A 15,002-nucleotide genomic window follows, 5' to 3' on the forward strand; every position below is an offset into this window, starting at 1 on the left:
AAAGTTATTATAGTGTACAGTTACTGTATACTTTATCTTATGTGATAGTTATTGATTTTGTATTAAATCTTGGTATTGTGTCTTGAAAGGGAGTTAGAATAGATCCAAGCAAATATGTTGGAGTAGAATGACCCCTTGACATCAGCCACAAGTCAGAAAGGTGACATTGTGTCATCTCTTTTTGACACTGGAAGAGAGGACATGGTCTCTGGACAGTAACACACAATGACATTAGTCGGCTCTGTCCGAGTGGGGCAGAGGAGAAATGACACTGATTGATGGATTCTCTTCATTTATAGATCCTCTATCTCAGAGAGTCCGAAGAGCAGAATATTTGGGGCTATTTAGCCCTTGATTTTTTTTCATGCGTGTATTCACACAAATACACACGATGGACAGCTCGGGAGCCTGAGATTCGGCCCTGGGCCGACAAGGGCTGAAGGGACCAATTGACAGGACGGGAGCTCCTCTGTGAATGAGGGATTTACAGAGGGAGTTAAAGAAAAGGAGAGAAGAAAAAAAGGAACAGCACAGACATACTTTATTAAGTGCTTTCTAATTGTATCTGCTCCTAACCTCTGTTTCCAACAAAATATGGCCACCCTCATTAGAACTGCAGATAATTTAATTTAATTTAATTTAATTTGACCAATTTTCACACATTATACATACATTTCTGCATATACATGGTGAAATTATTTATTTTTCACATATCCCAGCTAAGCTGGGGTCAGAGTGCAGGGTCAGCCATGATACGGCGCCCCTGGAGCAGATAGGTTCAAGGGCCTTGCTCAAGGGCCCAACAGTGGTGTCTTGGTGGTGTTGGGGCTTGAACCCACGACCTTCTGATCAGTAACCCAGAGCCTTAACCGCTGAGCCACCACTGCCCCCAAAGAAAATATGGATAAAATGGATAAAAGTCCATACATGAGGCTATTGCTGTTGCTATTTCAGTCCTTATTCCACTGGATTAGAAAACCTGCACTCTGGCTGATATTGATGATCAATTACTGTTTTCTTTGTTTCTGAATAAATTTGAAATGATTTGAAATCATTTAAATGATAATTATACATATTTTTATTAATTTATTTTTGTGTCTTTTGCAACTTTTTATTAGAGACAGTAGAGTAAGGGAAGAAAATGATTAAAAAGAACAAGTGGAATCAGGCTTGGGAAATGTCACAGGCCAGGTTACAATCTGCAATGCATGTACTGTCTGAACACCAGGGGTCAAATTGTCAGGAGGACACATGCTTACCACCAGGCCACAGCGCTGTTATTATTGGGGGCCAAAAAATGAAACTCAAAATAATCTCCAGACCGAGCCGCACAGAACTGACCAGAAATGATTTAGATTTTTGCTACCGTTCAGAAATTATGCCAACTTGAAGTTAATGACTTCAACATAAAAAATTATTTGAGGCTGTACCTCGGCAATGCTTCGTCCTATCGAAACTATATTTGGTATGTTTTATCAGGACCATGATCCGAGGTAACATGCAAAGTTTGGTGACAGCACCACCTATGGGTCAAGAAATGTCAAAATTGGCTATTTTTGCCCATGACTTTTGAACCGTTTGTCCAAAAATGATAACCCTATGTTGTTTGGTGTCTTTGGATTCCTTTGATCATGAGAATTTCAACAATATAATTTTTTCCGACATCAGCCATATAACCTCTCGAGTTCAAGTCTAGGGCAAGTCAGTTTTAAAATGTTTAATTAATTTTGTAACATTTTTAAATCTCTGAGAATTCATATTGTGCTTACTACAATGCACACTGTACTTTATTGCGTAATTCCTGCTTAACTTAAAATAAATTAGGCTGTAACTGTTTTCACAGAAATAGTTCTGTATATTCTCAACTGTGGCGCAGTGGTTAGAGCTCTTGGCTTCAGTTCAAAGGACTGAACCCCAGTTTGATACCTGCCTCAGCTGGTATAGACATTGTGACTCTGTTATGCAGGAGGTCTTTGCAATGTGCTTAGGGCTTGGCCCTGATCATTCCTGCTTACAGCTATATTTATTATTATTATTAATATTATCAGTTGTCACCATTATCTAATATTTAAGTTTTCATCACTCACTGATAACAGATCAAGAATGGAGTAAAATTGCTTTGCACCATGTTTGCTATATGTTATTATATCATTTGTGTTGTTATCTGATTTGCAAGTTGACAAGACCTCAAAGAATCAATGACTTCAGGTTGTGAAAAAACTTCCCCATAAACATCTAGAATGTACCTGTGCAAGAGTATGGCTTTAACATAGAGCAGACTTTAGAATTCTCCCAGTGGTAAGGAAAGAAATTGTTAGTCTGAAACTGTTAGTAGTTCTATAGGAAAACACAAGAAATACTACAGAAAAGTGCTACTATCTTTTAAGAATTTGTTTGTCCTTGTCTAAGTGTATATTTCAGTCCATGTTTACTTTAAAATACAGCTCTGACATCATCTTAAGAACTGTATGATAAAGAAACATATGATATGTTATATCATATGGTATGATATCATCTGCTGACATTTTCTATATTCCAGCTACATATTTGCCAACTCTCTTTTCTATAGAAAATAAAGAAAATGAGGGACAAAAATGTCCGGTCTTCAAAATCAAGGAGCTTAGTGCTTTAATAATTGCATGATGTTAAATAGCATAGGGTCCACTGCTTTCACTACTAGATAAAATCTGGAGTATGCATGAAAACAAACAGCCAGTGTTTTCTGATTACATCTTTATCCCCACATTTAAAACTGCAACCACAACAATTTAATTTGTCGCTGTCGTAAGGTTAAGAGAAAAAAACAAAAACACTGACAACACTACTTTCTACAGATGAGAGAAACTGGTGTGAACTAGCAAGTAGTTATTTGGTAACATTCTACTGATAGCTCCCAGAAATAATCAGGGTGCAGACACACTGTTTTATTCATAGTATGTCACTCTTAACATGGTAATTAACAGCTGCTGAGGGGTGCAGAGCACGCCAGTGGTTTTTTAGAATTCATTTAGCACAATAAATCAACAACCTTAATAGAGAAAAATCACTACAATTATATAATTCATTAAAATCTCAATTTGGTTTGAAATCTTTATTGTTAAATAAAGACAACTGCTGTGGATTTCATCCAACAATATACTGGCCAACAGGGAACAGATGGATTTGATTTTATGACTGTAATATTCCTTTATGTGTGTGAAAATGTGCTTTGAATTTAGAAGATGATGACACAATAGAATCATGTTGAGAGAAGGTAAGTATGCAACTGCTAATCAGACCAAAACATTCTTAAATAAAATTTCACATGCAGCCTGGTCTTATAAATGGTGAATTTGTATTTCAAACCTAAGGATATAAAACAGAGGGATGAGTAGGAAGTGTCAGGAGAGACACCTTAGAGGTAATGAGAGTTTTTGAAGAGGAATAGCGAATTGCACATTGCTTTTGTCAGATAATCCGTATCGGCTTATCTGATCTGTGCCTGCTACAGGAAAACACTTACCCTTCAGTCCGGCTACAAGAGAGCAGGGTAAGAGGGAACAAACCAGAGTGACATATACACTCACATGGAGCAGAAAAGAGCAGAAAAACAGAGAGAGAGAAAGAAATAGAGAGATATAGAAAGAGAGCAGCATAGTTCCCTATACATAATGTACATTTAGCAAATCATGACAGAAGGAGGTCGTGATACACAGAAATAGTAATCTGAAAGAGGAATAAAAATCAGGAGGGACAGGCAATATAATATTTTATTGAGATCTGGGCCATGATCCAATATAATTGATGTTTAGTAAATTGTGGTTGAAAGCGGTGATATGTTGCGATCTTAAGCCACTGTTCTTCAGTAAACTTCATTGGACTTTGGAGAGCCTAGTTTATTTTTACTTTATCGTAGAGCCACAGAAACACTGTAAAGCAAATCTCATCACTGTGAGAAAAGCATACCATGGTTCTTGTGTGTTTATTTTAACATAAAAGCTATATATACAGTGGTGGCCAAAAATATTGGCAACTTGGTAAATATGAGAAAAGAAGGATGTTAAAAATATTTCCTTATTGTTTATCCTTTTGGATTTCATTCCAAATAGTCTCAAAAATATATCCCCAATAGATATCAACAATTCCAAACACAACACAAGTTTTATCTAAAAACAAATCTTTTTCTAAAATATATGTGTGGCACAATTATTGGCACCCTTTTTTTCAATACTTTGTGCAACCTCCCTTTGCAATATAACTGCTCTGAATCTTCTGCTATAGCGCCTAATGAGGTTGGAGAACACATGGCAAGGGATCTGAGATCATTCCTCCATACAGAATCTCTCCAGATCCTTCCAAATTAGAGGTCCACGCTGGTGGACTCTCCTCTTCAGTTCACCACACAGGTTTTCTATAGGGTTCAGGTCAGGGACTGGGATGGCCATGGCAGAACCTTGATTTTGTGGTCATTGAACTATTTTTGTGTTGATTTTTGTTTTGGATCATTGGCCTGCTGGAATATCCAACTGCTGGAATATCCAACCACAGCCAATATTAAGCTTCAGGCAATCAGGTTTTTATGTTTTATCTGTTGTATCTGATAGAGTCCATGATGCCATGTATCTGAACAAGATGTCCAGGACTCTTTCATAAAAACAGCTCCACAACATTAAACATCCACCACCATATTTAACTGTTGGCATGAGGTACTTTTCCATATTGCTACCTCTCTGTGCGCGCCAAACTCGTCTCTGGATTTTACGGCCAAAAAGCTCTCTTTTTGTTTCGTCTGACCATAGAACCCTGTCCCTTTTGAAGTTCCATTAGTGTTTGGCAATCTGAAGATGCTTGAGTTTCTTGTTGGATGAGAGCATCTAGTTTTGGAGACTTTCTGACCCCAAAACCCAACTAACTCCTGCAATTCTCCAGCTGTGATCCTTGGATAATTTTTGGCCACTCAATCCCATTCTCCTCACCATGCATGGAGTCAATATAGACACACGTCCTCTTTCAGGCCAATTTGTAACATCTCCAGTTGATTGGAACTTCTTAATTATTGCCATGGTTGTGGAAATGGGTATTTTCAATGCTTTAGCTATTTTCTTATAGCCACTTCCCATTTTGTGAAGCTCAACAACATTTTGCTGCACATCATAACTTAATTTAAGGATTAATAAGTGAATTTGGCCTGTGTGTTACCTCATGTTTATACCCATGTGAAACAGGAAGACATTGCTGAACAATTTCATGTTCATTGTCACACAGGTGTACTAATTATTTTTAAATATGAATGGGAATATACTTCAGATATATTTTACTCATAAGAATTTCTAGGGGTGCCAATAGTTGTGGCAAACATGTTTTGGAGAAAGATATGTATTTAATTATTAGTTGTATGTATATTTATCCATGTATACATTTTTCTCAAATTCTTTATCTTCTAAGCTTAGTTTGTATATATTAATTCAGTAATGTGAGGTAATACTTTTAATACATATAGCAATACTTTGAAATATAATTTTTTCCCCCACATGTTGAAGGCAAAGAAGAGAAGGGAGGGGTGAAAGAAAGAAAGAAAAGAAAGAAAGAAAGAAAGAAAGAAAGAAAGAAAGAAAGAAAGAAAGAAAGAACAAATAAAAGGACAGAATGGACACAGACCAGGGGACATAGATGAAAAACGTTTTTCTCTTTTCATTACATTATCATTTAGTTATTTTGCCCACTGACTCCACACTAACCCAGGAGGTCTAATTACACTCACAGGTAATGAATGGGCAAAAAAGTAAAACAGGGTCTCAAAAGAGATACACAGACACAATGTGCTGTTTTGAAAGATGGGAATTTGTTTAACCTATAGTTTTGAAAGCTGGCCCATAATATTTAGAATGTTAAATAATGTTTCATTTTAAATGCAGGTCTAGTCCTGTGTGGTGTGTGTCACTGCAACCAGCATGAGTTGATCTGTAGAAGTAATCAATGATTGAACCATACTTACAGAACTGAGAGATGGGGGCGTCCATCTGTGGTGCTGTCCCACATTTTGAGTTGAGTTTCTGCACCTGGGTCGGGGGGATGGGTTTGTGGGACTGACCCGTGGCACGATACATCGACTGAACCCAAAGAATTCGATCTTGCTCATCGTCACTGGCAAAGATCACAGTGTCTCCCTCCTTCACAGCATTGAAGAAAGTCCGACCACCATCCAGACCTGTATTTAATATATTCATATTTTGTACTTTAATTAAAAATGAAATAAATAAAATTTTAAAGAAATTAGCTATTTCTACCTGACCCTTAAAAATGCTTTTGTTGGTGTTTCCGAACATAATCAGATGGATTTAATCATTAAATAATACATTTGATCTGATTAATATAGAAGTGCATTCATAAAGAACAATTGTGTTACCTCACAAAATATACTAATAAACTACTATTGATGCATTGGTTAAAGCAGACCAATGCAAACATACTTAAAATTATCAACAACATAAAAATGACAGAACACTGTGTTCTTAATTTGTTCATAACCAAGATACACTGTGCATGTTTTATATGCAAAGATTCAGAAAGGTCTCGTTCAAAAATAATTGATCTTAACTAGATAATTACCATTGTATGTTGAACACTAATGAAATGAGCCACTTATCTCTAGGGCCTTAATAAGTATTGAACATAGAAGCACATGCCACCTGCTGGTACCTCTGTGCATGCCAGTAAAACAGGTAAGTGAAATGTAATGAGAGCTATGTACTGTATATAGCTTGTATAACACTTTTGGGTCTTTTGTGGGTAAGCTTTAAATTGAGGCACTATCTACTGCCATTGTATTGAAAAGACTGCCAAAGATCCTTTTGTGTTTTGCATATGAAATAAAGTCTTATGAGTTTGGAACAAAATGAGGGTGAGTACAATTTATCAGAATTTATTCTGATTGGCTGCATTGACCTGGCTGAGGGTCGGTGTAGTCCACAGTGTATCCATCCAATTGGAGAAGTTCAACAGGTTCTGCTTTCTTCTCTCTGTAGCTACACATGGCAAAGGTGTACTGGCTCACCTAGGGAGAATATTGAGACGTAAGCAAAAAAACACTCCACGTATAATGAGGACACTTGCATAAAGTGTTAATAATTTACATTAAATCCTCTCCTATAAAATGGAAGTGCAAAATCGACACCGAAATTTTGTCCACTGTAGGTTAGTGAGAGGGTTCAAATAGAGAGAGCTTGTGGTATCTCAGAGGGGGCTGTCTTGGTCAGTGGTGGGGTGGGATTTGGCTTAGGTTTTGTCCTGTCAATCAAACGGGACTGAAAGATGAGTGTGGGATGACACTCTGTCACTCTAGATGTGAGTCGTGCAGCTAGGTGCCAGTCACACACAAAGCACGCATGCATCCATACTCTCACACACCATACACACATAAACACACTGCTGTCAAGCCTTTCTCTGTCATACCACAGCCCTGTCCGCAGCATTACACCAATCCAGTGCCTCCATCACCTCTGCTGAAAGTGGCAGCCCTCTCTCACTCTGCGCAGAGCTGTGCCTCCGAGTGACATGATAAATTCAATGTCATGTGAGTGACGGGCACTTGGGCTGGCTTCGGGGCCCCAATCTGGCTTGGTGGCACACAGGTGCCTTCGGGACGCCACCGGGGCACCCCCCCACCCCCACCCCACCCACTCACACAAACACATGTACTCACACTCTGTACACATCAACCCTTTCTAACACACTTGAGCACTAAAGTTTGGGCATGTCAGAAGCTGGTGAGGCTTTATGATGGAGTGGTTGCTCGCCATGTTGCTGGTGGGGCCACTAACCCGCTGTCAAACCGACAGTTAAAGGATTTTAAATGACTTTGCTTTCTGATTACCCCTGCATGCTTTTGCTCTTTTAAATAACCTTGTTATTGTCGATGTTGTGCAAACTGCATTGTGGACAGAGAGAGGGAGAGCGGTGAAACACGGCAGTGGGAATCGATGGACGCAACGGTGGAAATATAGAACAGAAACTCAGATAGACCCACCACGCTCTACCCAAGCCCCTCCAGGTCACTCAAACACATTACCATATTCAGATGCGTAAGATTGCATGCCTGAGTCGGCGCATCAGAGAGATGAGATGAGGGGAGAGACGAGGAGATGAAGAAAGCACAGAGCGTCTGCCTGCTGTTTTGTCATATTGCCTACCAACCGTAAAATAATTAAGACTTCACGTTGAATCATTATGTTGGGCCTTATGCTTCCAGTTTACTGCGAGAGCAGAATGGGCGCTCAGAGGCATTAGTAACTACAGATATCAATGCTCGATAGCGACCAGAGGAGAGCATGGAGTAGCAGTGTTAGCATTGAATGATGCAGAACCATGTAGAGGCAATAGATGTTTTATATATAAAAAGGGGTCCCATTTGTTAACGTTAGTTAGCAACATTAGTTAATATGAAATAACAATGAACAATACTTTACAGCATTAATTCATCTTAGTTAATGGTAATTTCAACATATAATCATACATTTGTAAAATCAAAAGTTGTTTGTTAGCATTAATTAATGCACTATGAACTAACATGAACAATTTTTTTATTAACTAACATTAACAAAGACGAATAAATGCTGTAAACAAAATATTGTTCATATATTGGTCATTGTGTCATATTCCCTGTTGTCTTTTGTTTTTGTACTTAGTTTTGTAGTCCTTTGTAGTTCTATTCCTTGATTGGTTCTCCCTGATTATTTCTCATTCCCTGATTGTTTCCCCAGGTGTTCCTCGTTCCCTTGTTTGTTCCCTTGTATATTTAAGCCCTTGTTTTCCCCTGATAGTTTGTCAGTTCTTGCATGTTTTGTTATGTTCTGTGCTAGGTTCCCTGTGTTTTTCGTTATTCTGAGTTTTCTTGTTTATTTTAATATAGCTGCACTTAGATCCTCATTCTTTGCCTGCCTCGTCACACATTGTTTGTTCATGATACCTAATGCATTAACTAATGTTAACAAATGGAACCTTATAGTAAAGTGTTACCAAGTCTTGACATAAAATACTTTTGAAAAGTTGACGTCCTGTGGTGTGACATGATATACTCTACATAAAATGACATTAAATAGCATTTTGCCCATTCTTTTATAATTTGTACATATGCAGTTTGTATGAACATATTAATTGAAAGACCATATGGAATAGTTATACTTTTTATAATTAATTTATCAAACCATAGGACCATTTAAAATGAACTAATAAAGGCAAGAAAAAGAAAGAAAGAAAAAAAAAGATTATGGTAAAAAACTGACTTGTGTAATTTCTAGCATCACTAAACTAAAACGCAAATAATCACAGTTTTCAAAGGTTATAGAAAACCTCCCTATCTTCCATTGGTTGTACGAACAAACAAACATTAAAATATTTCAATTGCACCACAGAGCCACAGTCATAGGCGTTGCTAGACCCTATTCATGTCTGCTTGACCCATTAAATGAATACGCCCTTTCACTGAACCAGTAGAGATGATTCGTGAACAAGCGAGAACAAGCGTCTGTTGATCGACTGAAGCAGATGAGGGATGTCATTCGTTTAGTTCAGTAATCCCATTTAACAACAAGAAGAAGGGGCTGGATAAATTATGAGCAAAAGTGACAGATGATGACATTACAATGACATCAGGGTGTAATTGAAATGTATAATATTGTTGTCTTTTTGTATAGCTTGATAAGCATGCACAGCAGTTCACAAAATGACAGATATGCTTTCTTGTCATTGCGAGGAAATGCTTATGCTGCTTAAACACTCTGCTGAAGTCTCTTAGTAGATTTGTAGACTGGCAAATATTAAACTTGATGCATTTCTCAATAATGTCACATGACTAATTACACTCATGTCTAATGACTAGCTCACTCAAAACACAAAAGAGGTTCATTTGTTGCCACCTACTGTGTAGAAGTGTGATTAACAAAAATGGTCACTGAGCGAATTATGCCAAAATGAACAAATCTGAACTTTTGAACAGGTTCAAAAATCTCGAGTTACGATCTAATGACTGACAGAGGAAATTCATCTGGAGTTAATTCACCGCACTAAATAATGACCAAGCAAAATGTGCCATTTATTGTAATACTAGGTTTTTGTGGTGTTTGATATAATATAATCTACAGAAGTTTAAAAATGGATTCATGTTATATAATTAGGACAGATGAAACATGTTGCCATATAAATTGACAGTTACAATAATACATGGTTTGTCTGGGTCTATGGTTCTATAGATGGTGTTAATTACTTTTATTTCTTTATAAGGGTTTATTATAGAAAATGACAATATTCTGAATACATTTTAGCTGGCTAGCTTAAATGGTGTAAACACAGTTTAGAAAAACAAAACACTATCTATGCAACTATCTATGTAGTGAAATACATTAGACATGCACATACTGTTTTATAGTGTCATTGCTTAAAATCCTAGAATCTTCCCTGGACACATTGTTACAATTTATGCATGATTAATCTAAGAATGTCTTACTTATAACTGACTTATAATTGGCATATTAAGATGGCATATGAGATTTTAACATTCAAAAAATAAATTATCTATATTTTAGATGTTAAAAGCTTCATGGACATGTTATACATCAAATAGCCTCATATATATATAAAAGCTAGGCGATACTGCAAAAAATAAATAAATAAAAGGCACGGCAGAACCACAGGGAAGTGTGTCACCACTGGAAAAGACACCTCTTTATGACACCTTGTTTCAATGCCAGCCTCCATCAAACAGGAGCCCTAAATGGTCTACATGGTGTGGTAATTATCTATGAATAATGCAACAGTAAACTCACACTCACCCTGTAACACAAACCCCACATTAAATGCAGGGCCATTTACAAAGAATTGTTCTGAGTGTCAATCAAAATTCTGGTCATTCAAAATTCTAGTCATTCAATAAGGAATACACGCAAACAAAATTAATTCATTCACAATATTAATATTAATATTGAGAAATGGGTTGATATGATGTTAATGGCATTGTATTTATTCAGTAAGCATTGTATAATAATGATGTCTCAGAGTAAACAAAATGTATCTTTTGGCAATACCAAAGAAAACAGCCATACATAGAGTAGGTCTTGCTGTACATTCTTCAGTTTTATTGATTGTTTATGGGCATTTTAAATACCATTAAGTTGTTTTGCATATGATGGAAAATATGTCTGATGTCATATGAAAATACGTTTGTTTACATAAACACTTAAAATTACAAGTCAAGGACTGAGACAGATGGAAGTGTTGATGTTTGTGTGAATACTTGCACAAGATCTGACACAAAAACAACAGTAGAAAGAACAACAAAAAGTGAAAGGAAAAAACAAACAAACAAACAAACAAAAAGTGTGAAACCAGCATAGCCAAATAAAAACCAAAACAGAAATCAGAAACAGGAAAAGCGCATTCTGGCATATTTTCTTACCCTCTGTGATTCTAACAAACAGGGAATCACGTAATGTTTTTCCGCTCACATGCACACAACCACACAGACACACATGCACACAACCACACAGACACACATGCACACAAACACTAAGGTAAATAAATAATGTCAATGTATTGACTGTTGTTTGTCACTTGCTGTAGCCGTAGCTGCGAGCGACTGGTGGGCGTGTGATGTGGGCTCTTTTAGCTGTGAGTGCTGGTCCTTTACTTTGTCAAGCCGCCTGTCAACTTTTAGCTCTCAGACATGTTACAACCCGCCACAGAGGAGCTGACTGAAGTGCACACAATGAGGACAGAAATAAAAAAGGCTCCATCGAAGTACCTCACACACTGCTGTAGTGATATACTAGAAAGAGCCAGGAATCTAGTCTACATCACTGAACCAATTTTTACACATACAATGGAAATGGAAATGCAACAATTTATGAAAAAGTAGGGGAGGAAACTGCCTCCATTAGAAATTACACTGAGATGAAAAAGCCCATACCTGCACCAAGACAAAGAATCTCTTCTTCCATCTTTTCCACAGGTTTTTCCCAACAGTCCAGAGGTATCTGTGAACAGACACAGAGCAGATGTTGCATCATAGTGTCAAGATATAGCATGCTGGATGTGTTTTTCTTCATTTGAATGATAATATGCAACTATTGCCTTTATTTTAGATTTTCATCCACAGTATAATTGTATATTGGATAAATTATTTCAGGTATGTATTTACATCACACACACACACACACACACACAACAACAACAACAACCGGCATTCGCCACTAAGTGGCGGTGACATCACCACGACACTTATACCAGGATATGTGCACGTTAAGGCCACGTGAAGTGTCGAACGCCCGTTGACAGGAGGCCACGGGACAGATCCAACAGGTGACACGGGTCGACTGACTGAGATGACTGGCTGATGCACCATTGTTGGAGGGCGACTTCCTCCAACTGGCCAGTAGCGTCCTTCACAAGCCTCCTCCAAAGAGGCCGATCTTGACACTGTTTTGTGAGCTCCTCACACAATCCAGCCTGATTAAACCCAGAATGGATCTTAGGAGGCCAGCCTAAATGTATCTAACCGGCGAAGATGGAAGACCATTAGGGAGTCCACGTTTCGCAAGCATAGAGAAGGGAGGGAATGACCGTGGACGAGAATACCTGAAGCTTCGTGCGGAGCGACAAACCAGGTAGCTTCCACACAGCGATACGCAACCAATGAAAAGATAATGCCGCTTGACTGATTCAGAGTGAGACCTCTGCTGTCAAACCAGAGCTGGTCATAAGCACACTGCCCAGGTATGGAAAACACTCCACTCTCTCCACAACTGCCCACACACACACAAATATGTAGTGCGGCTATCCTTATGAGGACTCTCCATAGACATAATGATTTTTATACTGTATGAACTATAGATTCTAACCCCTACCCCTAAACCTAACCCTCACAAAAATATTTTTTTTGAGGGATTCAAATTATGGGGCCACTAAAATGTCCTCATAAACCACATTATAGCATAATACTAAAAACATTTCCTCATAAACTATCCAAACCCGCCCACAGACACACACACACACACACACACACACACAAGCAGATTTATATATACAGTATTGTGCAAAAGTCTTAACAAAAATATTTGTCTTAAGATGGTTATTTATTCTTCAGCTTTAGTTTGTCAATAGGAAATATACATGTTATACTACCAAACATTACTTTGCAAATAGAAAAGAGTAGAACAGGGAGCCCTGCAACAGATGTCATGGCCCCCACAAAGTACCCGACTGAACATTGTGTCAGTCTGAGATTACATAAAGAGACAGAAGCAATTGAGACAACCTAAATGGACAGAAGAACTGTGGTGAACTCTCCAAGAAGCTTGGAACATCCTATCTGCCAACAGCCTAGAAACATTTTATCCAGTTGTACCTAGGAGAATTGTGGCTGTTTTAAAGGCAAAGGTGGTCACACCGAATATTGATTTAGCTTTTTTATGTTTACTGGACTTTGTATGTGATACATTAAGTGATAAATGAAAACTATTTATTTCATTGTTTTTGAAGACATCCTCACCACGCAACATTTTTCACAAGTGTCTAAAACTTTTGCACAGTACTGCATATATATATTATGAGCATATTATGTATACTTAAAAATCTATTTGTCTGTTATATATCTTTTAATTAATAGTTTAATATATCATATTTAATTAAGGTTGAGATATCTATTTTATATATAAAATAGATATATAAAATTAATAAAATATATAAATAGAAATATAAAATATATATATATATATACCCTGCTACGGAACATAATGCAAATATATATATAACAAAAGGGAGATATTAGTCTTCCTCAACAAGTAGAGTGAGTTGGAATATCACAGGAATGTGAACACTAAGGATTTTTCAGGTGTAGATATAGTGCCCCCTTGTGGTTAAAAAATAAATAAATTGAGCTGCAGGTAAAGGAGGATCTGTTCTGGGTAAACTGGAGCACCAATGATTCATCATGCTGTTTTGACTTTTGTTTTCTCTAAGAATCTTGTTCTCTCTATCTCAACCTATGCTCTCTTTCTTTCTGCCTCCATCTTTCTACTTTTTCTCTTCATTAAAGGGATAGTTCACCCAAAATTGAAAATTCTCTCATCATTTACTCGCCCTCATGCCATCACAGACGAGTATAATTTTCTTTCATCTGCTGAACACAAATTAAGATTTTTAGAAGAATATCTCCCTTTTAAAAGGCCCTTTTAATGCAAGTGATTGGTAATCTGACCTTTGAAGATAAAAACATAACATAAAGGCAGCATTAAAGTAATCCATACGACTCCAGTGGTTTAATATATGTCTTCTGAAGTGATGCAATCACTTTGGGTGAGAAACAGATCAATATTTAAGTACTTTTTTACTATACATTCTGTAGGTGGTGAAATGCATGGAGAAATTCGCCAAACACAAAAGAAGATGAATGTGAAATTGAAAATGTGGACTGATCGTAAAAGAGGACTTAAATATTGATCTGTTTCTCACCCACACCTTATATTGCTACTGAAAATATAGATTTAACCACTGGAGTCTTACTTTTATGCTGCATTTATGTGGTTTTTGTTTTGTTTTGCATTGCATGGGCCTAAAGAGCTGAAATATTCTTCTAAAAATCTAAATCATCATTTACTCATCATTTGGATGAGTAAATGACGGGAGAATTTTCATTTTTGGGTGAACTATGCCTTTAATCAGTGATGTGCAAAATATGATTTTTGCATTTAAACTTTTAATTCAGATTATGCTTATTTTAAATGAAAAACTGTATTAAATGAAAAAAGGCAAAATATGGATTCAGACCCCACTGTGTGTTCTGCATTTTAGCACTTTTAGAAAAAGAACACCCAGACTAGGACTAACAGCATTAGACATTCCTTAGGATTAACAACGTAGCAATTTCAATTGACATTATTACAGTACTTAATGTAGTTTATGCAACAGCCTCAGTATCAGCTGATAAATATCTTTGAATAAATACATAGGGAATAATTCAATCTTCTTAAGGG

General features: G+C 37.1%; 1 protein-coding gene across 2 annotated transcripts in view; it reads right to left on the bottom strand.

Annotated features, from left to right (window-relative positions):
* LOC127625621 (calcium-dependent secretion activator 1-like) overlaps positions 1-15,002 on the bottom strand; it is a 142,355-nt gene that overhangs the window by 64,767 nt on the left and 62,586 nt on the right. For both annotated transcript variants that reach the window (XM_052100907.1, XM_052100906.1), the window contains exons 10-12: positions 11,939-12,005; positions 6,925-7,033; positions 5,975-6,187 (exon numbers count right to left, since the gene is read on the bottom strand). In XM_052100907.1, the coding sequence (XP_051956867.1) occupies positions 5,975-6,187; positions 6,925-7,033; positions 11,939-12,005 (389 nt within the window). The remainder of the gene's footprint in view (positions 1-5,974; positions 6,188-6,924; positions 7,034-11,938; positions 12,006-15,002) is intronic.

This window comes from Xyrauchen texanus, chromosome 32 (assembly GCF_025860055.1).
Source record: "Xyrauchen texanus isolate HMW12.3.18 chromosome 32, RBS_HiC_50CHRs, whole genome shotgun sequence".
In the NCBI taxonomy this organism is placed as follows: domain Eukaryota; kingdom Metazoa; phylum Chordata; class Actinopteri; order Cypriniformes; family Catostomidae; genus Xyrauchen; species Xyrauchen texanus.